The 24,797-nt window shown below is 38.9% G+C and overlaps 3 protein-coding genes across 3 annotated transcripts in view; 1 reads left to right on the forward strand and 2 right to left on the reverse strand.

The window, feature by feature from the left end:
* LOC134754967 (integrator complex subunit 4) overlaps positions 1-15,935 on the forward strand; it is a 69,865-nt gene extending 53,930 nt beyond the window's left edge. The window contains exons 13-16 of the mRNA XM_063691461.1: positions 1,211-1,449; positions 7,733-7,875; positions 11,011-11,230; positions 15,340-15,935. Of these exons, the coding sequence (XP_063547531.1) occupies positions 1,211-1,449; positions 7,733-7,875; positions 11,011-11,230; positions 15,340-15,539 (802 nt within the window). The 3' untranslated portion in view covers positions 15,540-15,935. The remainder of the gene's footprint in view (positions 1-1,210; positions 1,450-7,732; positions 7,876-11,010; positions 11,231-15,339) is intronic.
* Positions 1-24,797, reverse strand: part of LOC134754852 (serine/threonine-protein kinase polo) — a 466,060-nt gene that overhangs the window by 407,758 nt on the left and 33,505 nt on the right. The window lies entirely within an intron of this gene.
* Positions 20,969-23,515, reverse strand: LOC134754940 (steroid receptor RNA activator 1). The gene is made up of 3 exons (XM_063691422.1): positions 23,358-23,515; positions 22,852-23,268; positions 20,969-22,295 (listed from the first exon to the last, which is right to left on the reverse strand). Exons 1-3 carry the CDS (start codon positions 23,383-23,385, stop codon positions 22,141-22,143), a joined length of 600 nt encoding a protein of 199 aa, XP_063547492.1. The 5' UTR covers positions 23,386-23,515; the 3' UTR covers positions 20,969-22,140.

Consider the following 24,797-nt stretch of genomic DNA (forward strand, 5'->3'; position numbering starts at 1 on the left):
TGTAAGGAAAAAACGTGCCTAGAAAATCACGAAAATTTGATTCTCGATCAGATGGCGCCACTAGTTTTGGCCTACTCTCGTATAGAGGGCGTTGACGGTTTCGTTTGTTATTTATAATTTTAACGCATATCAGTGAAAGAACATGGGTCAAAATCATATAAAAATTAAAACTGCAAATAAAAAAATCATTTATCCATATTTAAATACATTTTAACGTATTTTTATAAATTTTGATTTTTAGTTTAAGGTGTGTCGATAGATGGCAGTGAATTTACAGTGGTTACAAAATTTACTATGACAGTACCGCTCTATCTTATTATATCCTCTTTGCTTTAACGAAAAGATTACTCTGCCAAATGAAAATCGTCCAATAATAGTTCTGCTAATTTACACAGAAGCGAACTGAACAGTATGCGAACCAAGAGTCTGCGTAACGTTAGTCGACCAAAAGTTACATCTGCAAATAAATCACTCTGCGAACCGATGTTCGGCGAATCGTTGTCTGCGAATCGATAATCTGCTAAAAATTATTCGGAGAATCATTAGGTACCCGATCTGCAGGCTGAGCACAGAAGCGCCGCGATAGTATTACGCCCGCGAGATAGACTACCCGTCTCTCTCGCATTAAAACAGAAAAATATTTGTAGTTATATTTCGCGTGCGAGATGCTGTCGCGCCGCTCTTTTGTAAGTCTACTGGTAACAAACTGGAAAAAAACCGGTCAAGTGCGAGTTGGACTCGCACACCGAGGGTTCCGTACTTTTTAGTATTTGTTGTTATAGCGGCAAGAGAAATACATCACCTGTGAAAATTTCAACTGTCTAGCTATCACGGATCATGAGATACAGCCTGGTGACAGACAGACAGACGGACAGCGGAGTCTTAGTAATAGGGTCCCGTTTTTACCCTTTGGGTACGGAACCCTAAAAACACTATCAATTCATTCGCGTAACTTTTGAACACAAGCTGAATTATTTCCGTTTAGAGAATGGCAATTTTAATTTTATTTTTGTATTATGTATCTGTATTTTTTAGTACGTAAGATTACTTTTTTTGGGTTAGGTGGAAGAGATCCCTCATAGGGATAAGTTCGCCTTTGTATTTTCTAATTTATAACTGCTGTTACCTATCCGTGTTTCGTACAATAAAGTGTTTAGTACTCACTTACTTTTATTCCATATTAATTAGAATTATGTACCTGTGTAAATAGACTGCAGCACCAGTTCAGCGGGGTGACGGAGCAGGCCCGCGCGTGCGTAGGGCAGCTGGCGCTGCGCGTGACGGCGGCGCGGCTGTGCGCGGCGGCGGCCGGCGGCGGCGGCGCTGGAGGCGGCGCTGGAGGCGGCGCTGGAGGCGGTGCTGGAGGCGGCCCCGCGCCCGCTGCGCTCTCCGCGCAGGCCGCGCTTACGCACCAGGCCGAGCTGCTCGACCGACAGCTGGCCGCTGCAGGTACTGCAAGCACTTATTAATAGCACCTAAGCAAAGAGTTGTTTGACCCCATGGTTGCCTGCATGGTAGAGAATGCCTTTGCGCAGATTTCTTTATGCAATAGAGCTTAAATAAATTAACATTAGAAATCCATCTGATATATCGGAGCGGCCAAGGCGCTCACATATATCTGAACACGGCCACTATTGTCAACGCGTTAGAGTGCGTGTTCAGATATTTTGACCACCTCGGCCGCTCCGATATATCTAAAGGCGACTGTACATTCGGCGTCAAATAAACAGTGCCGGACAGTGACCAAATATATCGTAACTCGTAACACACCTTTGTTACCGTAGAAATACGGATGTGTCACGATATTATTTGTGTGGTCACTAGTTGCCAAAAGTTGACGTTTGACAATTGAATTTCATTCATGTCTGCCGGGCTAGCACATGATTGGCGCGAGAGTATCTCGCCACGACATAGACTACCCGTCCCCCTTTAATTCATACAGTTAGCAAAAGACGGGTAGTCTATCTCGCGGCGAGATACTGTCGCGTCAATTATGTGCCCGGCCTACTGGGAGTGTTAAAACCGTAACAATATTAGATATCCTAATTTTTTTAATACTTATAATGCGGCCGTGTCTCTTTGTTTTGCTCGGCTTGGCGGCAGATATTAAGAGGCCTTATTCCTACAAACGAGCGTATTTTGCAAAATGCGTCCTTTTTACACGACTGCCCAAAAAAGGAGTGTATTGTTTTCAGCGTTCATGTTTGTATGTATGTGAGTTTCTTTATTCCACCATAACTTCTGAATGCCTTAACCGATTTAGATGTATGATATATCATTGGAATCCTTACGTCATCCCGGGTGACATAGGCTATGTGACGTCATTATAAAAACAACATGGCGGACGTAATACACAATAACGCGCGACATTTGGAAAAAAAATTCTTGCAAACTTGTCGAGTGGGGTATCAAAATGAAGAGCTTTGAGAGACGGTTCAAAATATATATGCAACATATGCAGTTGATTCTTACTTTGGTAGAATAAGGATTTTTGAAATATGTTAAGAAATTAAATCCTTCTATATTATTTTTTAGTGACGTCCTAAATAAAATAATTTTACCGCTGATCATAAAAATATACGTAGTACACAAAAATATAATATGGTATATTGTAAATTTTGAAACTAAACAAACATTTTAAAATCGCGCTATTGAAATATTTGAAATCTTAAATTTGTGTGAACTTCGATTTAAACGATGATATTCGTATTGCTTATAAATTTGTACTTGTCTACTGATTTAATCTGGTTGTAAAGAAAAAAAAAAGATTTTGTTTGAACTCGTGCATAGGTAGGTAACCTACTAGCTCCATTTCATATTAGCTTTAGTCTTATACAAATTTTCATGATTGTGGACGAGCACTGCAGACGAAAATTGGATACTGCAGTCACACGAGGGCGCACGAGCGGGCGGACCAGCTCAGTTCCCGCTCCTAGACATAATTTAGTTTAATTTAGCAGTTCATTAGGCTTGTTTAAAAGAACTGTATATTCTTTATTAAAATAAGGGTGAAATGTTGCAAGCAACCCGATAGTAAGTACTTGTAATCTTAGTAATTTAAGTCTAAGTCTAAGTGAAAAGTGTAAGTATAAGTCTTTTCTCTTGTTTATACATTTATATGCTATTGTATTAGTTGGTATACTATTGTTTTGATTATGTACAACTACTAGGTACTACAAGTTTGCACTATTTATCATTACTCTTTAATTGTACCTCTATATGTGAATTAGGAAACTATAGGTCTATAAAAAATCAATTTGTAGCTATTAGCTAAGTTGCTTATGTTTACTTTAAGACTTTGTTTCTCAATAAAAAAAAAAAAAAAAAAAAAAAAAAAAAAAAAAAAAAAAAAAAAAAATTGCAGTCGCTGTGGCCGAAATCGGTCAGGAGAGAAGAGAGAGAGAGAGAGTATGTTGATTTAACATGTAGAAAGCTCGCGACATCAAGTCGACTATGTGTATTAATCTAAGGACTAAATAAAAGAAGGCCCGAAGAGTCCGAGAGAGGAGCGCCTTTAATAATTTGGTGTTCAGACACAGAACGATAGTAGGTACAAATGTCTAAATTCATAATAGGCCGAAGTTTGAATTCCGCGTAGGGCCGGAGGCCCGGAGTGCGCGTTTTCCGCAACTTCGCCCTAGTATCTTAATTGCAAAGGCCGAAGACCAAGTGTAGTGCTCAAACACAACAATAGTAAAATTGTCTAAATGCGAAAGCCGAGCTCCACGTAGAGCCGAAAGCCTGGAGCGTCCGACAGGTACCGTCAAGTGGGGTAACTGAGGAGTTGAGGACAGATGGGGTAACTATTGTAGACATTTTTTTTTTATATGATATAACCGGTAACCGATCACAATATTAATATGTTCTAATTGAATTCGATAAAAAAATCTTCCGTGAGACTGTTAAAACATAACTCTTTTCTTTCTCTAATGTTATAACATTATAGCTCGACGTCAGTGAAAGCTGGCGTGAATCCGCACAGGACAGGGCAAAAATAGCTTGCTCTTGTGTCGGAGGCCAAGACTCCTTTTGGGTCATCGCGCCATCCAAGCAAGTAGTAAGTAAGTTAGTAATGTTATCCCACCTGTCCCCAGTTAACCCACTTGACTATGCGAGCTTCCTGTAATTTATCCTATTACGCACATAGCCGAAGGCCCGAAGAGTCCGAGTTCGAGAGTAGCGCACGTTTAGTATTCAAACACAGAACAATGTTACAAGTGTCTAAATACGAGGGCCGTAGGCGCACTCCACCTAGGGCCGAAGGCCCGGAGTGGCTAACAGGTACGCGCTTCCTGCCATTTCCCCTAGTATCTTAAATTAATAACGAAGGCGCGCTTAAAGACCGAGCTGTGGGACCTCGTGGAGCTCGGCCTTCGGCCTTTGCATAGTTATAAGTCCTACGCATTTCGACATTTGTACAATGGTTTTGTGTTTCAGCACTAAGCTCCCGCAGCTTTGCTTTAGGCTTTTCATAGAAGCGCGTCTCACTTGGACGTCTTGGGCCGGCTTGTGCAAGTGTGCAAGTGTTAATTATAAGTTATAATTTCATAGAAATTTCCCATTTAAAATAATACTTGCACAGTCTGGACAATCAAAATCTCTGCAGACTTATCTTTATCTTACTCTATCAACCTGCTATTTTGCCGAAGGCCATGCATGGGTCGTACCAAAGTCGCGTCAAAGATAATTTAAAAAACCTTTTTAAGTAAAAATTGAATTTATGAGACTTTATGAGTCTCCTGAGCCTCAAACATTCAAAACTACTAAGTACTACTTCTGTCCCAAACCGTGAACAAAAGATGACCGTATTTCAATTCCGGAACGTTGAGCTAATTAAAAGGTCAAAATTAATATCTACATTTAAAAATTGCCTGGATTTTTTTATAAATCATAGTTTTAGTTCGTTTTGTCACTAAAATGAATAAAATAAAATAAATTAATTAAAAAATTAAAAACACGACTGCTAAATTTTTAAGCGAACTGAAAAGCTAAAAATAATTTTGATGTTAGTTACATAACTTTATGAATTTAAATTGGAATATAAATGTACACTTACGGTCATTACGACGTAACTATTAGTATTTATTTGAAAACTGTTAACGTTCTTAAATAATCATTTCCTAAACTAGCGGCTGAAATAGTTAAAGTTTTCATTTTCTCTTTTTAAACCTAAAATAAATGAGTTTTCCTGAGAGTATTTTTCAAAATTTGCAGTGAGAAGTGTCGTTTCGGTTGCCAATTTTGCAGTAAACAAGAATCATTTGGTACATGAATGATTACAATTCAATTCACCATATCTTGTACGAGGGGCTGAAATGATTGAAAATCAAAGATTCATTAAAAAAAATTGATAAAATACCTTCCGAGTTTTCTTCATTTTTTCGGTGAAAACAGGGTCGCATTATATTTTTTTTCGCAAATTGTACTTATATTTTGCCCTCAAAATAATATTATAGCAAACTCTAACTTTATATGAACCCATAAAAAAATAATCATAACTATAGGACCTATTTTCCCGTAAATTTAAATATTTTTAAAAGACGTATAAATCACGCTGCACCGACACTGCACGCTCAGTCTCCGCCGGGCGCGCTTAGGGGACGGACCTGTGCTCTATCGTCAGGCGTTTGTTTTGTTCGTAACCAGCGAGCTAGTTCCGAGAAGTGGCGTATACTGCGATTAAAAAATCTTGATCCTTAGGTGATCATAGGTACATTTTATAGCACAAATATTTAATTTTTTCGCCTAGGTGATCGGGTTGGTTCAGGGTGCCTAGCCAAGATGCCAACCGTTTAGGTACCTATAGTTTACATTAAAACCAAATCTGTAGCTGGCCTCTGAATGGGTAGTAGAAACGGGTTCCGTATGTCTTTCCCTTTCCAGATGACCAAGGTGCCTAGCCAAGATGCCAACCGTTTAGGTATCTATAATATAATTTACATTAAAACCAAATCTGTAGCTGACTTCTAAAATGGGTAGTAGAAACGCGTTCCTTATGTCTTTCGCTTTCCAGATGACCAGGGTGCCTAGCCAAAATGCCAAATGTTTAGGTACCTATAGTCTACATTAAAACCAAATCTGTAGCTGGCCTCTGAATGGGTAGTAGAAACGCGTTCCGTATGTCTTTCCCTTTCCAGATGGCCAGGGTGTCCAGCCAAGATGCCAACCGTTTACGCTCCGTAGCGAACGAAACGCAACTGTCTCTGTCGCATTAATATGTAAGAGTGATAGAGAGAGATTACCCTATCATTCGCTACGGAACGAACGACTGGCATCTTGGCTAGGCACCCAGGTTTAGGTACCTATAGTTTACATTAAAACCAAATCTATAGCTGGCCACTGTAATGGGTAATAGAAACGCGTTCCGTATGTGTTTCGCTTTGCAGATGACCATGGAAGAGTGATAGAGAGAGATTACCCTATCGTTCGCTACGGAACGAACGACTGGCATCTTGGCTAGGTACTCTGATTATCTGGAAAGCAAAATACATACGGGACGCGTTTCTATTACCCATTTCAGTGGCCAGCTACAGATTTGGTTTAAAGTGGTTTTAAGTTTTAACGTAAACTGTAGGTACTAAACCCGAGTGCCTAGCCAAGATTCCAGTCGTTCGTTCCGAAGCGAACAATAGCGTTATCTCTCTCTATCACTCTTCAATATTAGTGCGACAGAGACAGTTACGTTTCGTTTGCTACGGAGCGTAAACGGTTGGCATCTTGGCTAGGCACCCTGGTCATCTCTGGGTACAAGTATGTATATTTTCTTAACATAATAAACTGAAATTACTACTACTATGCATATAAAATAAAATAAAAGAGTGGCTATAACAATAAAAATAATGTTACTTGCTATTGAAATCGACAACGATCAAGATTATTCTTCTCTGCGTTCAAAACGCGTTATAGTTGCCGGCGCCCGCGTACCGCGCGTCAACGCCATCTATTGAGTGTTATTTCGTGAAATCGATGAACGCTCCAGGGAATAAGGGCTCTTAATTCTGTTATGGAATGAACCCTTTATAATAAATATTGCGTCACACCTTCCTGTCCTCAGTAGGCCGAGCACATGATTGACGCGACAGTATCTCGCCGCGAGATAGACTACCCGTCTTTTGCTAACTGTATGAATTAAAGGGGGACGGGTAGTCTATGTCGCGGCGAGATACTCTCGCGCCAATCATATGCTAGCCCGGCTGGCACTGACTAAAATAAACGACTTGATCACGTTACATTGTTACAAGTTTTGACTTTTTTGTAGTACTGCGTTGCGAGCAAAGAGTATAATAGTATATGTATGTTGCGAGACTTGCAACTTTTTAGGGTTCCGTACCCAAACGGTAAAAAGAGACCCTATTACTAAGACTCCGTTGTCGGTCTGTCTGTCACCAGGCTGTATCTCATGACCCGTGATAGCTAGACAGTTCAAAATTTTCACAAATGATGTATTTCTCTTGCCGCTATAACAAAAAATACTAAAAACAGAATAAAATAATGAATAGTTCTAATTGTATATCTGCAAGTTTAAACTTGTCTGTATGTGACTGTTTGTTTCCTAAATAAATAAATAAAATATATATATGTAAGTGGGGCTCCCATACACCAAACGTCATTTTTTTGCCGTTTTTTGCGTAACGGTACGGAACCCTTCGTGCGCGAGTTCGACTCGTACTTGGCCGGTTAGTTATTTACATGTAAGTAATGTTTTTGATGGTATTGAATGTAACGTTGGCAGGCGTGGAGCCGGACCCGTTCACGATCGGCGTGTTCCAGCAGCTGTCGCTAGGCGCCGACAACAAGCCGCTGGCGCTGGCGCGCGCGCTGCTGCCGCTGCTGCACGCCGCGCCGCTGCCGGCCATCCCGCCGCCCAGCGTCCACGTAAGCCAGCCAGCCGATCATAATCACGTCACGCTCACCTAGCACATTACATTACAATCAAACTTCACACACTTCTATCAATGTATTCAAAACTAACCGATTAATAAACTGTCTACAATTTATAAGATACCAGTTGCACCAGACTCAATTATTATCGGACTGATCAACGTTAGTCAGCAATGATAGTGTAACCCGTTCGTATAAAAATACCGCAAATCGATGTACAGGTTAGCCGTTTGGCACACACATACTAGAGGTCAAAACAAAATTTTTGACCCGCTGTTCCTAAAAAAAATTCGCTGGGAGGGGGGTGGTAAAACATTTTTTTTTTGTATGGGAAAAAAAATTCCAAAACCTATCGTATGTGGTATCATACGAAAGGGCTTTTTGAGGCGATTCTAAAAATATAACACATCATTACATTTTAAATTAAAACAAAAAAAAAAATCGAAACACCAAGTTTGGGCTCCTCCAGACACGATATGGCTGATTTTTTTTGTACAATATACCACAAATGATACGTGATATCCTCATGTCTAACCCCAAGAAAGCAATTTTGAAAATAATATCATTAACATTTTTTTTTTTTTTTCAATTTTACAAAGTGACAGTTCTACTTCAATACCTATTTCACGAGACTTATGGAACTATACTGCAGATACGGTACATATTAATCATAAAATGATACGTAATATCCATATATCCAACGGGAAATACCTCTTTAACCCTTTAACTGCGCCTTTTCATCAGTTGGTCTAATTTGTTTAGTTATTGACACAAAATATCAAGGTTGTATCCTCTAGCTACGATATACCTTACTGATTTTTTTTTGTACAATATACCACAAATGATACGTAATATCTTGATATCCAACCCCAAGAAAGCAATATCATTAGCAATTTTTTTTTTTTTTTCATATTTACAAAGTGACACAGTTTTACTTCAATACCTATTTCACGAGACTTATGGAACTATACTGCAGATACGGTACATAATAATCATAAAATGATACGTAATATCCATATATCCAACGGGAAATACCTTTTCTCAAACATGCTATGTAATATTGATATTACGTTCTTTATATTAGGCTGGGAAGTATCACGACTCCGGCGCGGCTAGACGAGGGGCCTGTAATGAAATTTCATACAAAGTTGCAGGCCTAGGCCGGGAAGTGCCTCTTTTTTAATTTCCATTTCACATATATTTGTGACACAGCATAATGGCATTCAGCCAAAAAAAAACTATAACCAATATTTGCTTATGGTTCGGAATGACGTTCTGCCAATACCCCTTTAAAAAAAACAATAAACGATAATTAATATATTTTGCAGTTTTACAAAAATATATAAATAAAACACTAACAAATTCCAATAATATTGAATTGCAAATTTACCTACAAATACAGATTTAAAATATAGTTGGTCAAACCAGTTTGTCAGTAAAAAAGAACAAAAAAACTATACTCATCCTTTTCTTTTGGGTGCTAGTACCAGTGTAAGACAAAGATAGTATGATTATCTCTGTCTATGTTTGAAATGAAACAGTCCTTTGATAACCTATATTTCATTTAAATATTAGCGGTAAAAATGTCTATTCAAACACGCGTTGGTGTTTTTTTAATCGTTTTGGAGGTAAAGTTGAACATTTTTCATTGTGTATCTGTAATTCTATTTTATTGGATTTATTGTGCGTTGTTTATTGTATAATATGAGTTCCGACGAAAATATTAAATGAATACCTGTTACTTATACTCCATGTTTAAGGCAACGATGTATGTGAAGCATAATATCAACATAAAAAACGATGTAATCTTAGTTATGTGGCTACTAACACTACAGTCAGAAGGATGCAAGGCGAAAAATCAAAGATTCATAAATATACCTTTGAACATTTGTGTAATAAATTGATTAACTACATGTGTAAAATATACGACACGTGTGATAAAGATAGGTACAGGTGGTAGTTATATTTTGTGCCTAGTTTACTTTTAGTTTCTTTAGAATTAAAACTTTGATTTCGTGGAGATTTCTTTATTTATTTCATTGCATGTTTGAGAAAAGCACTATACATACATCGGCGTGAAAAGGGGTTGTCGGCCTCATAACTATCCGGCCTCACTACGTTCGGCCGTATATATGCATTCGGCCGGCAACCCCTTACTTCCCGGCCTCTGTAGTAATGTACTATTTTAACCCTTTAACTGCGCCTTTTCATCAGTTGGTATAGTTTGTACCTTGATATTTTGTGTCAAAAACTAAACAAACTATACCAACTGATGAAAAGGCGCAGTTAAAGGGTTAAACAGGTATTTCCCGTTGGATATATGGATGTTACGTATCATTTTATGATTAATATGTACCGTATCTGCAGTATAGTTCCACGTGTAATAGGTATTGAAGTAGAACTGTGTCCCTTTGTAAAATTGAAAAATTAAAAAATAATTGTTAATGTTATTATTTTCACAATTGCTTTCTTGGGGTTAGACATGAGGATATCAAGTATCATTTGTAGTATATTGTACAAAAAAAATCAGCCATATCGTGTCTGGAGGAGCCCAAACTTGGTATGTTTCGATTTTTTTTTTGTTGTAATTTAAAAGAATGCCCGAAATGTAATGATGTGATATATTTTTAGAATCGCCTCAAAAAGCCCTTTCGTATGATACCACACACGATAGGTTTTGGATTTTTTTTTCCATACAAAAAAAATGTTTTACCACCCCTCCAGCGAAATTTTTTTAGGAACTGCGGGTCAAAAGTTTTGTTTTGACCTCTAGTATGCGTGTGCCAAACGGCTAACCTGTACATCGATTTGCGGTATTCCTTTGAAATTGGGGTCGAGCGGCTTCCGCTATGAACTATGAAACATTCCATACAATATGATTTTGCGAACGCTTTAACAGGCAGTTTAGTGTAACCGACCCTAAATGTTGTACTTACAGGCCCGTGCCTACTCAAGTAATTTACCGACGAAAATTTTCCAAAATAGTTAAAACTGCGCTATTTGTCTCACATGGAAATATTTCATAAGCGAAACGAAATTTCATATAATTTGCAAAATGGAAACAATTTCCTATAAATGTATGTACAAATGTTTTATTATCTAAAAGCCATAACGTAGGTACTGTGTCAGATCCGCATGTGCACGGCGACGATAATCGAGCCGGCGAGCGACAGCGATACGGTACTGCGGTTCAGCGCGGGGCTGGCGGGCGGCGCGGCGCTGGAGGCCGAGGTGCTCCGCGTGCGCGACCCGGCGGCGCTCCGCGTCCGCGTGGCCTACCCCGACCGCCAGGCGCACGCGCTCGCGCCCCCCCGAGACCATCTGCGCCCGCTCGACCACCACACCACCAGTCAGTTATTCTATCTACACCTAATTCAGTCTTTCATTACACTATACATTCGACTAGGGAGCAAATCAAACTATTTTTTAACCGACTTCCCAAAAGGAGCAGGTTATCAATTCGACCGTATATTTTTTTTTTGTATGTATGTTACCTCATAACTCCGTCATTGGTGAACCGATTTGGAAAATTGTTTATTTCAGTTTATAATTGTTTTTTTGTTTGAAATTTAAAATAAAGATATTTCATTAGTTTCATTTGTTCCCTGGTTGGATAGATGGCAGCACCATCTCTCTCGCTATACCGTAATCCAGTTAAGAGGCCTTATTCCCTGGGGCGTTCATCGATTTCACGAAATAACACTCAATAGATGGCGTTGACGCGCGGTACGCGAGCGCCGGCAACTATAACGCGTTTTGAACGTAGAGAAGAATAATCTTGATCGTTGTCGATTTCAATAGCAAGTATTAACATTAATTTTATTGTTATAGCCACTATTTTATTTTATTTTATTTTATATGCATGCTAGTAGTAATTTCAGTTTATTATGTTAAGAAAATATACATACTTGTACCCAGAGATGACCAGGGTGCCTAGCCAAGATGCCAACCGTTTAGGTACTTATAGTTTACATTAAAACCAAATCTGCAGCTGGCCTCTGAAATGGGTAATAAAAACGCGTTCCGTGTGTCTTTCGCTTTCCAAATGACCAGGGTGCCTAGCCAAGATGCCAACCGTTTACGCTCCGTAGCAAACGAAACGTAATTGTCTCGGTCGCACTATTATGGAAGAGTGATAGAGAGAGATTACGCTATTGTTCGCTTCGGAACGAACGACTGGAATCTTGGCTAGGCACTCGGGTTTAGTACCTACAGTTTACGTTAAAACCACTTAAAACCAAATCCGTAGCTGGCCACTGAAATGGGTAATAGAAACGCGTTCCGTATGTTATATGCGTTTCGTTCGCTACGGAGCGTAATCGGTTGGCATCTTGGCTAGGCACCCTGGTCATCTGCAAAGCGAAACACATACGGAACGCGTTTCTATTACCCATTACAGTGGCCAGCTATAGATTTGGTTTTAATGTAAACTATAGGTACCTAAACCTGGGTGCCTAGCCAAGATGCCAGTCGTTCGTTCCGCAGCGAACGATAGGGTAATCTCTCTATCATTCTTCCATATTAGTGCAATAGAGACGGTTGCGTTTCGTTTGCTACGGAGCGTAAACAGTTGGCATCTTGGCTAGGCACCCTGGTCATCTGCAAAGCGAAACACATACGGAACGCGTTTCTATTACTCATTACAGTGGCCAGCTATAGATTTGGTTTTAATGTAAACTATAGGTACCTAAACCTGGGTGCCTAGCCAAGATGCCAGTCGTTCGTTCCGCAGCGAACGAAAGGGTAATCTCTCTCTATCACTCTTCCATATTAGTGCGACAGAGACGGTTGCGTTTCGTTCGCTACGGAGCGTAAACAGTTGGCATCTTGGCTGGACACCCTGGCCATCTAGAAAGGGAAAGACATACGGATCCCGTTTCTACTACCCATTCAGAGGCCAGCTACAGATTTGGTTTTAATGTAAACTATAGGTACCTAAACGGTTGGCATCTTGGCTAGGCACCCTGGTCATCTAGAAAGCTAAAGACACAAGGAACGCGTTTCTACGACCCATTTTAGAGGCAAGCTACAGATTTGGTTTTAATGTAAATTATATTCTAGGTACCTAAACGGTTGGCATCTTGGCTAGGCACCTTGGTCATCTGGAAAGGGAAAGACATACGGAACCCGTTTCTACTACCCATTCAGAGGCCAGCTACAGATTTGGTTTTAATGTAAACTATAGGTACCTAATCGGTGGCATCTTGGTTAGGCACCCTGGTCATCTAGAAAGAGAAAGACACAAGGAACGCGTTTCTACGACCCATTTTAGAGGCCAGCTACAGATTTGGTTTTAATGTAAATTATATTATAGATACCTAAACGGTTGGCATTTTGGCTAGGCACCCTGGTCATCTGGAAAGCGAAAGACATAAGGAACGCGTTTCTACTACCCATTTTAGAGGCCAGCTATAGATTTGGTTTTAATGTAAATTATATTGTAGATACCTAAACGGTTGGCATCTTGGCTAGGCACCTTGGTCATCTGGAAAGGGAAAGATACGGAACCCGTTTCTACTACCCATCCAGAGGCCAGCTACAAATTTGGTTTTAATGTAAACTATAGGTACCTAAACGGTTGGCATCTTGGCTAGGCACCCTGGTCATCTAGAAAGCGAAAGACACAAGGAACGCGTTTCTACGACCCATTTTAGAGGCCAGCTACAGATTTGGTTTTAATGTAAATTATATTCTAGGTACCTAAACGGTTGGCATCTTGGCTAGGCACCTTGGTCATCTGGAAAGGGAAAGACATACGGAACCCGTTTTTACTACCTATTCAGAGGCCAGCTACAGATTTGGTTTTAATGTAAACTATAGGTACCTAAACGGTTGGCATCTTGGCTAGGCACCCTGAACAGACCCCGATCACCTAGGCGAATTTTTTTTATATTTGTGCTATAAAATGTACCTATGATTACATTGATCACCTAAGGATCAAGATTTTCTAATCGCAGTATACACCATTTCTCGGAACTAGCTCGCTGGTTTACGAACGCAACAAACGCCTGACGATCGAGCACAGGTCCGTCCCCTATGCGCGCCCGGCGGAGACTGAGCGGTCTGAGCGCGGAGCGTCCGTGCAGCGTGATTTATACGTCTTTTAAAAATATTTAAATTTACGGCAAAATAAGTCCTATAGTTATGATTTTTTTTTATGGGTTCACATAAAGTTAAAGTTTCCTATAATATTATTTTGAGGGCAAAATATAAGTACAATTTGCGATAAAAAAATATTATGCGACCCTGTTTTCACAGAAAAAATGAAGAAAACTCGGAATGTATTTTATCAATCTTTTTAAATGAATCTTTGATCTTCAATCATTTCAGCCCCTCGTTCAAGATATGGTGAATTGAATTGTAATCATTCATGTACCAAATGATTCTTGTTTACTGCAAAATTGGCAACCGAAACGACACTTCTCACTGCAAATTTTGAAAAATACTCCCATGAAAACTCATTTATAAAATAAAAATAAAAGAAAATCGGTTTAAAAAGAGAAAATTAAAACTTTAACTATTTCAGCCGCTAGTTTAGGAAATGATTATTTAAGAACGTCAACAGTTTTTAAATAAATACTAATAGTTACGTCGTAATGTTGAATGAAAAAGGAGACATTTTGCAAAATACGCTCGTTTATAGGAATAAGGACTCGTATAGGAGGTGCCAGCACACACTGCTCGCCCTTAGGCTTAGAACGCACTGCGGTTTTTTTCTTGCGGTTTCAGTCTAATTTCTGGCGGTTTCAGTCTTAGAACGCACTGCGGTTTTTTTCTTGCGGTTTCAGTCTTTTAAGTGCGTGCCGCCGTACGTTACATTTTTTGCGGTTGCGGAACCGCTTTTGCAAAAACCGCAGTGCGTTCTAAGCCTTACAGTTGATCAAAAGCGCCTAGTCTTTCAAAGATAGCATACAACGGAGAATTTGGAACGGGTACCGCCGTGGCCGGGTGGTCTAATAGTAGTCAGGACGTTAGCCACGAAAGCTGAAGACGCGGGTTCGAATCCCGCCTCGACCACCGCGGTGGGCTTGGTCGCATTTTCTTTAGTGTATGATATCTATTTCAGTTTATAGAATAGATTCGGTCCAAGCTAACTTTGCACTGGCGACAGTCCTATGAAAATATGACTTCGAGTAGCACTACCACATTTTGTCCCTGCATAGTCTCTAAATACTAGTAACTGTAACTTCGAGAACAGATAGCATGATACCGTACTTCTTTGTGAAGATTTTATAACGTAAAATTTCCTAAACAAATAAATACAAGTTCACGGTTTCTTTCAGCAAATATCCAAAGGAGTCCAAAGACGTAATTCTAATATTTCGACAGTTTCGCAAACATTAACTAAGTAATAATTGTGATCGGTTGTAGGATTTCAGTGAGGCCTCAGTTTACTTGAATTTCAAGAATGTTGAGGTGTTGAGAGCATGAGAGGCTAAAGGTAATTTTGTTGTGCAGACGACGACGGCACGGTGAACGTGCGCCTGCTGACGAAGGTGCTGATCTCGCACGGCGTGTGGACGGAGTCGTGCGGCGTAGACGTGTCGGTGTGCCTGGCCGTGGACGAGGGCGCGGGCCGCGACGCCGCGCCGCTGGTGGACCTGTGCCGCCCCGTGCGCATCACCGTGGCGCCCAAGCCCATCAAACGCGGTCTCTAGTACCCACCACCACCACCACCACTACCACTCAGACCGCTCCCGAAGCGCACGCGCCGTCTCCCATCACGAAGACATTCAGTGTAATTGTGCGACAACATCATCAACATCATCATGTACTGACAGAATATATCAAAAGATTCTTGTCCGCAGATATATGCAACATTGTGACATATTCATTGGTGAATTTGAAACTATAAAATTCGATGAGAACTTAAATACCGTTAGTGTGTTAATACCTGAATATTATCATCGTTTTATATTACTCGTACTTATTGTTAGATAACATTATGGCGGTGTGACTCCTCGTAGTGCCTAAGAATAAGTGTTATTTCAAAATTAATATTGTATAAACTTTTGTTAATAAAGATCAACACTAACTAATGATCAACATTACAATACATAGTTTAACTTAAAACCTGCTAAAAATTCCAAATATAATAAACAAAAAACAATATCCTCCTAAGCCGCATCACAAAAAAAATGGCAGTAGAATAGTGAAGGAAATATGGTTTAATTTCTTTTGGTTTTTAGGGTAAAAAAGGGTAAAAACGGGACCCTATTACTAAGACTCCGCTGTTTGTCTGTGCGTCTGTCACCAGGGGCCTGTTTAATAAATGTTACAAATTGTAAATTGTAGATGACAGGTTACAATTCTACAAGTTCCTGTTCAATAAAAAATGTGACTTACAAATTTGTCATGGTGGAAAACTTACATAATTGTACAAGAGTGAATAGGCTGTTACTGAACCGGTGAGCTCCATCTTAGGCCCTGTCTTCACTTTCCATCAGGTGTGACTAGGGCCAATCGCCGATCAGTTTATAATAAAAAGAAAAAAAAAAGTGTACAATTTTACATAATTTGGTTCAATAAACATTTTCACTTTACAGGTACAATTTTACAATTTTGTATGGAAAACTACTTTATTGAACACAATAGTAATCACAACTTTACATATTTTGGAAATTGTAGTATAATTCTGACAGGCACTCATGATGTGTAAAAACTTGATGAGGTGTGCCGGACAATCTAAATAAGAAAAAAAAACCGGCCAAGTGCGAGTCGGACTCGCGCACCGAGGGTTCCGTACATTACATAATTTTAACAATGTATTTTTTATGTGAAACGTGAGTGAAAGGTAAATTGCGGTTTAGAACAAAATGTTATTGGAAACCTCAATATCATTTTTGAAGACCTATCCATAGAAACCCCACACGTATGGGTTTGATGAAAAAAAAATTTGAGTTTCAGTTCCAAGTATGGGGAACCCCCAGAAATTTATTGGTTTTTTTTCTATTTTTGTGTGAAAATCTTAATGCGGTTCACAGAATACATCTACTTACCAAGAAACAACAGTATAGTTCTTATAGTTTCAGAGAAAAGTGGCTGTGACATACGGACGGACAGACAGACATGACGAATCTATAAGGGTTCCGTTTTTTGCTATTTGGTTACGGAACCCTAAAAAATGATTCTAACAACGAGTAGTAAGTAAGTAAGTAAGTAAATATTCTTTATTGCACCAAAATTATACATTTTACATACATGTAAAACTACAAAGAAATATTTAAAGAAAAAATAGAACCAGGTAACAACAGGCGGTCTTATCGCTAAAAAGCGATCTCTTCCAGACAACCTTTGGGTAGCAGGAAATGTAGAACTCATACAAAAGTCAACAGGTAGTGCAAAGAGCTTAAATATGGAGACTATTAAACACAAACACACATACTACAATTACTACTTATACATATAAGTATTAAAACGAAACCTAACACACAAATAAATATACAATACAATATATATATATATATAATATATATTTATACAAGCATATATACAATATATAAAATGGCAACTTAAGGGAGAGATAGAAAGTATAGTTTTAGCTGATTTTTGAATATGGGGAGAGATTTAGCTAATCTTAATTCTACTGGTAAAGCATTCCACAGCCGAACAGCCCGGAAGGTAAAAGAGCTATTATAAAATTTAGAAGTAGATGAGGGAGAAGCAAGAATATGAGTCTGAGAACATCTGATAGAAGAGAGATACTTGAAACGCTCTTTGAGATAAGGTGGTGTAGCGGGGTTAAAGAGAATGCCATAGAGAAGGGCGAGAACATGAGAGTCACGGCGAAGACGAATAGGAAGCCACTTGAGCTGAGACCGGAACTGTGACACATGGTCAAATTTGCGCAGACCAAATATAAACCTTATACCGAGATTCTGGAGGCGCTCGAGCTTATTCAGCTGGTCCTCCGTAAGGTCCAGATAGCAAATGTCGGCATAATCTAATATGGGCAATAAGAGGGATTGAGCTAGCGCAATCTTAGTGGCGTAAGGCAAGAAATTACGGAGTCTGCGGAGTGATGCAGTTGCAGCAAACATTTTCCTGCTAACCTCATTCACCTGAGGTACCCAAGAGAGACTCTGGTCCATCATGACACCGAGATTCTTTACCTGGAGAGAGTAGGGAATCTGAATACCGTCAAACACAATGGCAGGTAGAGAACCTAAATCAATCCGGGCAGTGAGCTTTGAGCTACCTATGACTATAACCTGAGTTTTAGTAGGGTTAACCTTGAGACCGTAACGTTTACTCCAATTTAAAATACTCTCCAAGTCAGTGTTCATGGCGCAGATAGTCTGTGATAGATCGGTAACAGAGCCCTGAGAGTAGATTTGAAGGTCGTCAGCGTAAAGGTGGTAGGAGGACAAAATATTGGAAGTGATAGAGTTTATGAAGATAGAAAAAAGAAGAGGAGACAACACGCCGCCCTGTGGGACACCAGCAAGCGTGTTGCACCACGAAGATCGATAGGAATCCGCCTTTATACGCTGCCGACGCCCTACTAAGTAACTGTGAAACCAGTCAACTACCGCAGGAGATACATTAAGTGAACGCAATATGCCTAACAAGATGTCGAAGTCAACCGTGTTGAAAGCATTACTGAAATCCAGAAGCGATAATACCGTGATCTTACGATTATCCATACCGGCCCGGATATCGTCAGTAATTTTTACAAGAGCAGTAGTTGTGCTGTGGCCTGTACGGAATCCGGATTGGTATGGGTTCATGAGCGCGTGTCTGTTCAAAAAAGAAGTAAGTTGCTGATGTACTAGACGCTCTAGAACTTTAGAGAGGAAAGGAAGAATGGAAATAGGACGGTAGTCTGAGAAGGCGGAGGGACTGGATTTTTTAGGCAAAGGAATGACGTCGGCATCTTTCCAAAGCGACGGGAAAACATTAGAAGAAATGGAGCTATTGAGGATACAGGTGATAATAGGAGCTATGAGGTCAATGAGGGGAAGGATCATGTTTCGGCTCAGATTATCGACTCCAACGGCATTAGACGAGATGGCTATTACGTTCTTCTTAACGTCACTGTCAGTAAATTGAGCAAGAGAGAAAGGGGGATAGTCAGGAGTTGGGATATTTGAAAGAAAGTTAAGGGTGTCCAACTTAACTGACCCAGAAAAAGTGGCAGAAGAAGAAAAATGCAGGTTAAGCTGGTCGAGGTCAACGCTATCACTGATTGAGTTTTGAGGTTGCTTCCCAACTCCAAGTGACTTTAAGAACTTCCAAACTTTGGCGGGGTTCCCATTTTCTACGGAATTGTGAATGTGTCGCCTCTGAGCATCTCGGCACATTGTACTGCAACGATTCCGTAAAGCATGGTACTTAGCCTTATTTTTGTCTGTAGGGTATCCCCTGAATCTAGATTTAGCCAAATTCTTTTTTGCTATTAGTAACCTAATGTCCTCAGTAAGCCAGGGAGCAGGAAGGTGCTTAATTTTTACCGGGCGTATAGGGGCGTGAACATCGTAGAGATGAGTTAGAGCAGAGTTAAAGAGCGATACCTTCTCATCTACTGAAGCAGCCTCCAACACCCCACTCCAGTCGAACTTCGAGGCATCCTCACGAAGCTTTTCAACACACATCCGACTAAAATTGCGCTGAAAGAGTATTTTAGGTTTGGCCTTAGGGGGACGGATTTTATAAGACAAAAAGAGCAGATGATGATATGAAAAGGCGTCCGCAGAGAATTGGTCATACCTTGCAACATGATCTACAGAAGAGACAAAGGTAAGGTCGAGAAGCGACGGAGAACAGTTAGGAAAAAAATGTGTGGGACCGGAAGGCAGAATGAACATATTGCAGGCTTCAGCAAGGGATTTAAGAGACTTGGAGCGAGAGTCATTTTTTAGAATACATGTATTAAAATCCCCCATAATAATATGATGGGTATATGATGGCATTAAATCCTCAAGAAGCTTTTCAAAAGACGCAAAGTAATTAACTTGAAGGGAGGGAGAATAAAAAACACCTAAAAGAACTTTAGAGTGAGATAGGCTCAACTCTAGAAATAAATACTCCGCGGTGACAGAAGGGGATTGAGCAGACATACTTAAAATGGAATACGGGATATGGGATCGGAGATAAATAGCAACACCCCCACCTCCTCTGCCAGAGCGATCATTACGGATTAAACAAAAACCGGGCAGCGAATAAGAGGTAGACGAGAGGCAAGGCTTGAGCCAAGACTCGGAGATCAAAATGGCGTCAATAGTGTAGTGACAGCAACAGTGACCATAGTGATAATGAACGAAGACGAAGAGTTTTTCGTAAAAGGATACATTTTGCTTTTAATGCATGCAAACACTTAAATACGTTAACTGTTCAGCTATCTCTTTCCACTTGTTGATTTTCATTTTGTTAGTTAGTTTTTCACTAAATAATATTCTATTATTGTTGTATATGAGACAAAATTGTCATTTTCTTATCGTTGTCCATGATTTAAAATAGGTAAACCAATTCAATAAGAAATGTATTGCGTGAGATACCTACTAAAATTCTAAATAAAAAGCTAGAAGTCTACCCTCGTTTATTAAATACTTGTGGCAAAAAATTACATTTATGTAAATTGTACCTAACCATTACAATTTTGTAAACACAATATTGTCATCAAAAGCTACAGGGATTTTTAACATGTAACTTTGAAAATTGTAAGTTATTTATCCGATTTTTTTACTTATTTGTATGGTTTATTAAACAGCACTTGTAAGTAAAATTTAACAAATATGTCACTTTTTTTACAAAATTGTCGAATTGGAATGTTTATTAAATATGGCCCTGGCTCATGAACCGTGATAGCTAGACAGTTGAAATTTTCACAGACGACGTATTTCTATTGCCGCTATAACAACAAATACTAAAAACAATAAAATAAATATTTAAGTGGAGCTCCCATACAACAAACGTGATTTTGTTACCGTTTTTTGCGTAATGGTACGGAACCCTTCGTGCGCGAGTCCGACTCGCACTTGGCCGGTTTTTTATTTTATTTTTAAAAATCTGTAGGCGTTTTCCTGACCACTGGAAAAGAAAAAAACTGGTTTTGATGGGGTTTTGTTAATAACAAACTGGTTTTTGATTCAACAATTATATTGCATTTCTATTAAAATAAAACAATCTTTATTATACTTATATGTATCACTATAAAATTAAACCATAAGGAACAGACTGGCTATTGTATCCTTGGAATTTTTGAATTCTAGAGATCAAAAGCTCAGCCTTGACTTGTTTAGTTAGTAAAACCACCCAAAGCTCCCAAATCTTAAGTCCCCGACAAGCTCGGCCGAATTTCACCTTCCCATACAAACGGAGTTTCATTCTAATTTTAATGAAATAGTGTTGGATTGTAATGAAACTTCGCACGTACAATGACATGAGGTATATCTAGGTCTGTAATTATAATTAGTTTATATAGCTCTATACTAGTATATAAACGAAATAGAGCAAAAACAAGTTTTGTATACAAAACTTAAATTTGCTGTACTTTTTTTACTATTGTATCTGAAGCTACATAAAACAATCACAGACCTAGATATACCTTAATTACCTTATCCTATTGTAAGTACAAAGTTTCAACGCAATCTAGCTAGTAGTTTTAAAATGAGTGTAACTACGTTCGTATGGAGAACTGAGCTTGCCGGGGACTCTTAACATGTTCACATGTAAATATTATTTGATAAAAGGAAAAATAATAAATACTATTCGAAGAGGGGAAACGAATAATGCAAGCATCGCTTTTGTTTTGAAATAGGAAGGCGTGGCGCGAGACTTGTGAAGGCCCTTTGCACCTCTGGGGTGCCATAGGACAACAACAACAACAACAAAGTTGTGGACTGGCTTATAGTTGCGGTGGTTTTTTTTTTTTTAATCTAGTTTTTATAGAGGCTTTGGACACTCTAGGTGAACATGTCAGCCTCATGGGTGCTTTCATAGTTCCCTACTCAAGGGAGAGGTCAATAAAGTGGTAAGCACTGAATGCTTTGTCCGATATAGGCTCTGCCAACCAACAATTGATCTGTCCATTGTGCATGGAGCCCAGACTACCAAAAAATCTTTTTCTCAAGTCCGATTTCCGGACGCATTCCAACAACACGTGAGACAAGTCATCAGTCTTCTGACAGTTTACACACAGTGGTGACGATTTAACACCCATCATGCACAGAAACTTGTTTGTAGGGATGTGTCCGGACCGGACTCGGAAAGCTGATGTGGTGCTCCACTCTTTCTTTTACAAAATGGCACTGTTAGATGTCACTCTTTGTCTATAGAAAGAAGCTCAGATCGAGCTATGGAATGATGAATTAGTTGTTTGACTCCTGGCATCCAGGTGCCCACTTTGCTTACTTCATTCACCATCAGACCTTTATGGATGTCATCTGCTTTTTTAGGCTCATCATCCCGTAGAGCTGTAAAATAAAAAAAACCTTTTTTTTTTGAAAAAGTTTATAGCAGTACTGCTATATGTACCTATTTTAATAAAATTTTGGGTCCGGGTGTAGCAAAGGGTAACCAGGGAGTCCAGGGACAGAAAAAAAATTGTTGGTGAGATGTCAAATTGACACCACTTTTTTATGATTTTATCTTACAGAATATTATGTCAAAATAAGCAAGTTTTACTTGAAAAACTTTTCTCTAAAATTTAAAAATACTGAGATATTGCACTCTCGAGTGACTGATTTGGACATTTTGTCGAAATTTTTCTGTCTTTTTTCCTTGGTCACTCTTTGGTACACTGACCAAATTTTGAACTGATGGTGTGGTTGAAATCAACCAATTAATACAATAATCAAAAGTGAAATTGGTACTTTCAAATAATCTATTAAGTAAAGATCATTATAAATAATAAGCTAATATTATTAACACCAAATGAAAAATATGAATGAAGCAAATAAAGAAACAGGGTAGGGCCACTTTCAACTGCATGGGAAAGGTTAGTTAAAATAGTTACCATAATGATATTACCATGGGCAAGTTCCTTCATTTGTACTTGTACTTCAAGATTTAATTTTCCATCCATCCACATTTGTTCCATTACATCTAACCTTCTTCTTATATCATTATCTTTGGCTCCCAGCTCACTGCTGCTTTCTAATAATTCTAGTAGTGTCTTCACTTCCACTAGAACACTTTCACTATTAATGCTTATGTCAGAGTTACTGGGCGTGTTTCTCTGAGTTAAACTTGGTGGAACTAGTGCGGTGGGCGCACCGGATGGCATGGGTGGCAAGTTGACGGGGGGTGCACTTGCAGGGCTTGTGTTAGCCCCTGACAATGGAAAGGCAACTCTTTTGTTCAAAAAGTTACGAGGCCGATTCGGAGGCGTTTGTTGACTATTAAAGGAGATCTTTGGCGGATCATTCCATCCGGGGTTAAATGACACTGAAAAAAAAATTAAATTACTACTAATTACTTCTTATTAATTTAATTGTTATTACAACAAATAGCTATCTTAGCCAAATTGTATTTACCTCTGCCGTCGTTGATGGAATTATCCATTGTTGCAATCTTTTGTGTTGTTAAATGTGGTATAATAGTAAGTAGAATAATAACTATTGGAATGCAGCAGTGCCTAGTGCGAAGGATCAGGATTGAAGATGAAGGCAAAGAGTATATAATATAACCACTAATAAAGTTTTTTTTTTTTTAATTTATTTCATAACCATGGAAACAAATCCTTCAGTCGGAAGGAGTCATGAAGCTATACTATTTAAAGTGGAGGGTGCTGTCACTTTTTTGCCATACTAAATTGAACCTTATCGCCGAGAGAGAAAGGTGTTCGTACAAGACTAGAGAAAACGGTCCACTTGAGATAGCAAAACCAGAGCCCCTTGTCTCACTCGCACATGTTGCCAAACTTAAAAAGATACCATTGTGGTAGTATTTATATCAATATACTACTGAAATTAATTACCTTCTTACACTATTTTAGTGCTATTTTCAGATTACGGTTCTGATATGTTTTAAGTAATTTGTAAATAATTATGATGTCAATATTTTTAACTGATTAAACCAAGCATGTGTACAACAAAAAAAAAACATTAATTTTAGTAAGATAGATATTGTAGTAACTTTGAATATTAATTGGTATCCCCAACTTGATCAAAGTGCCTCCGGCGCGCCTCACTAAGCTTTATATCTGCATACATCTAGCAAATATATCAAGTTTGGTGTCTTTTTCGTATAATTCGAGAATGAAGAATTCATTTCTGTGACTAAATTTTCACTCACCCATACAAAAAATACGAGAAATTCAAAATGCAAAAATTTTCTTTACACTTTTTTTTCGAAAATCCTCTACAAAATTAAAACTATGGCGATTTGCTCTAGAAAAAAAAATACCTGGGAATAGCCCAGTTATCCTTCTATATAAAATAGTAAACTTGTCAAACATTTTTCTTTTATAACTCTGTTAAAAAAATGTTTTGTGTCGCGCGGCGTACCCGCGTTGTAAGAGCGGTATGCAGCTTTTAAGATTTTTAAGTATGTTTAGATGATTTCTGATAAGTTGTTATTCTTCTGTTCGTAGATTACATTAATAAATTACTTCTGGACATGATATATATACAAATATATAAATAAAGACGTTGGGAAAACTTTACTATTAACTAGCTTATGCCCGCGACTTCGTCTGCGTGGAGTTAGTAATTTGTACAAACTTCCACCTCCCTTTTCACCCCCTTAAAGGATAATTTCTGATATAAAAACTAACTTGTGTCCTTCCCCGGGACTCAAATTATCTCTATATCAAATTTCAACTAAATCGGTCCAGCGGTTTAAGCCTGAAGAGGTAACAGACAGACAGACACACTTTCGCATATATAATACTAGCTTTTTCCCGCGACTTTGATCCAATCTCCTTTTTATTGATTCCACCCCCCTTTTCACCCCCTTAAGGGGTGAGTTCTGAG

This window comes from Cydia strobilella, chromosome Z (genome assembly GCF_947568885.1).
Source record: "Cydia strobilella chromosome Z, ilCydStro3.1, whole genome shotgun sequence".
NCBI classification, from domain to species: Eukaryota; Metazoa; Arthropoda; class Insecta; order Lepidoptera; family Tortricidae; genus Cydia; species Cydia strobilella.

What these genes read in the sequence shown, in the direction of transcription:
- LOC134754940 (XM_063691422.1), bottom strand. Translation starts at nt 23,385, where the DNA reads ATGGATAATTCCATCAACGACGGCAGAG. An exon ending in TTCCATCAACGACGGCAGAG is followed by an intron (nt 23,269 to 23,357) that starts GTAAATACAATT and finishes TTTTTTTTTCAG; the next exon opens with TGTCATTTAACCCCGGATGG. An exon ending in AATGAAGGAACTTGCCCATG is followed by an intron (nt 22,296 to 22,851) that starts GTAATATCATTA and finishes TTTATTTTACAG; the next exon opens with CTCTACGGGATGATGAGCCT.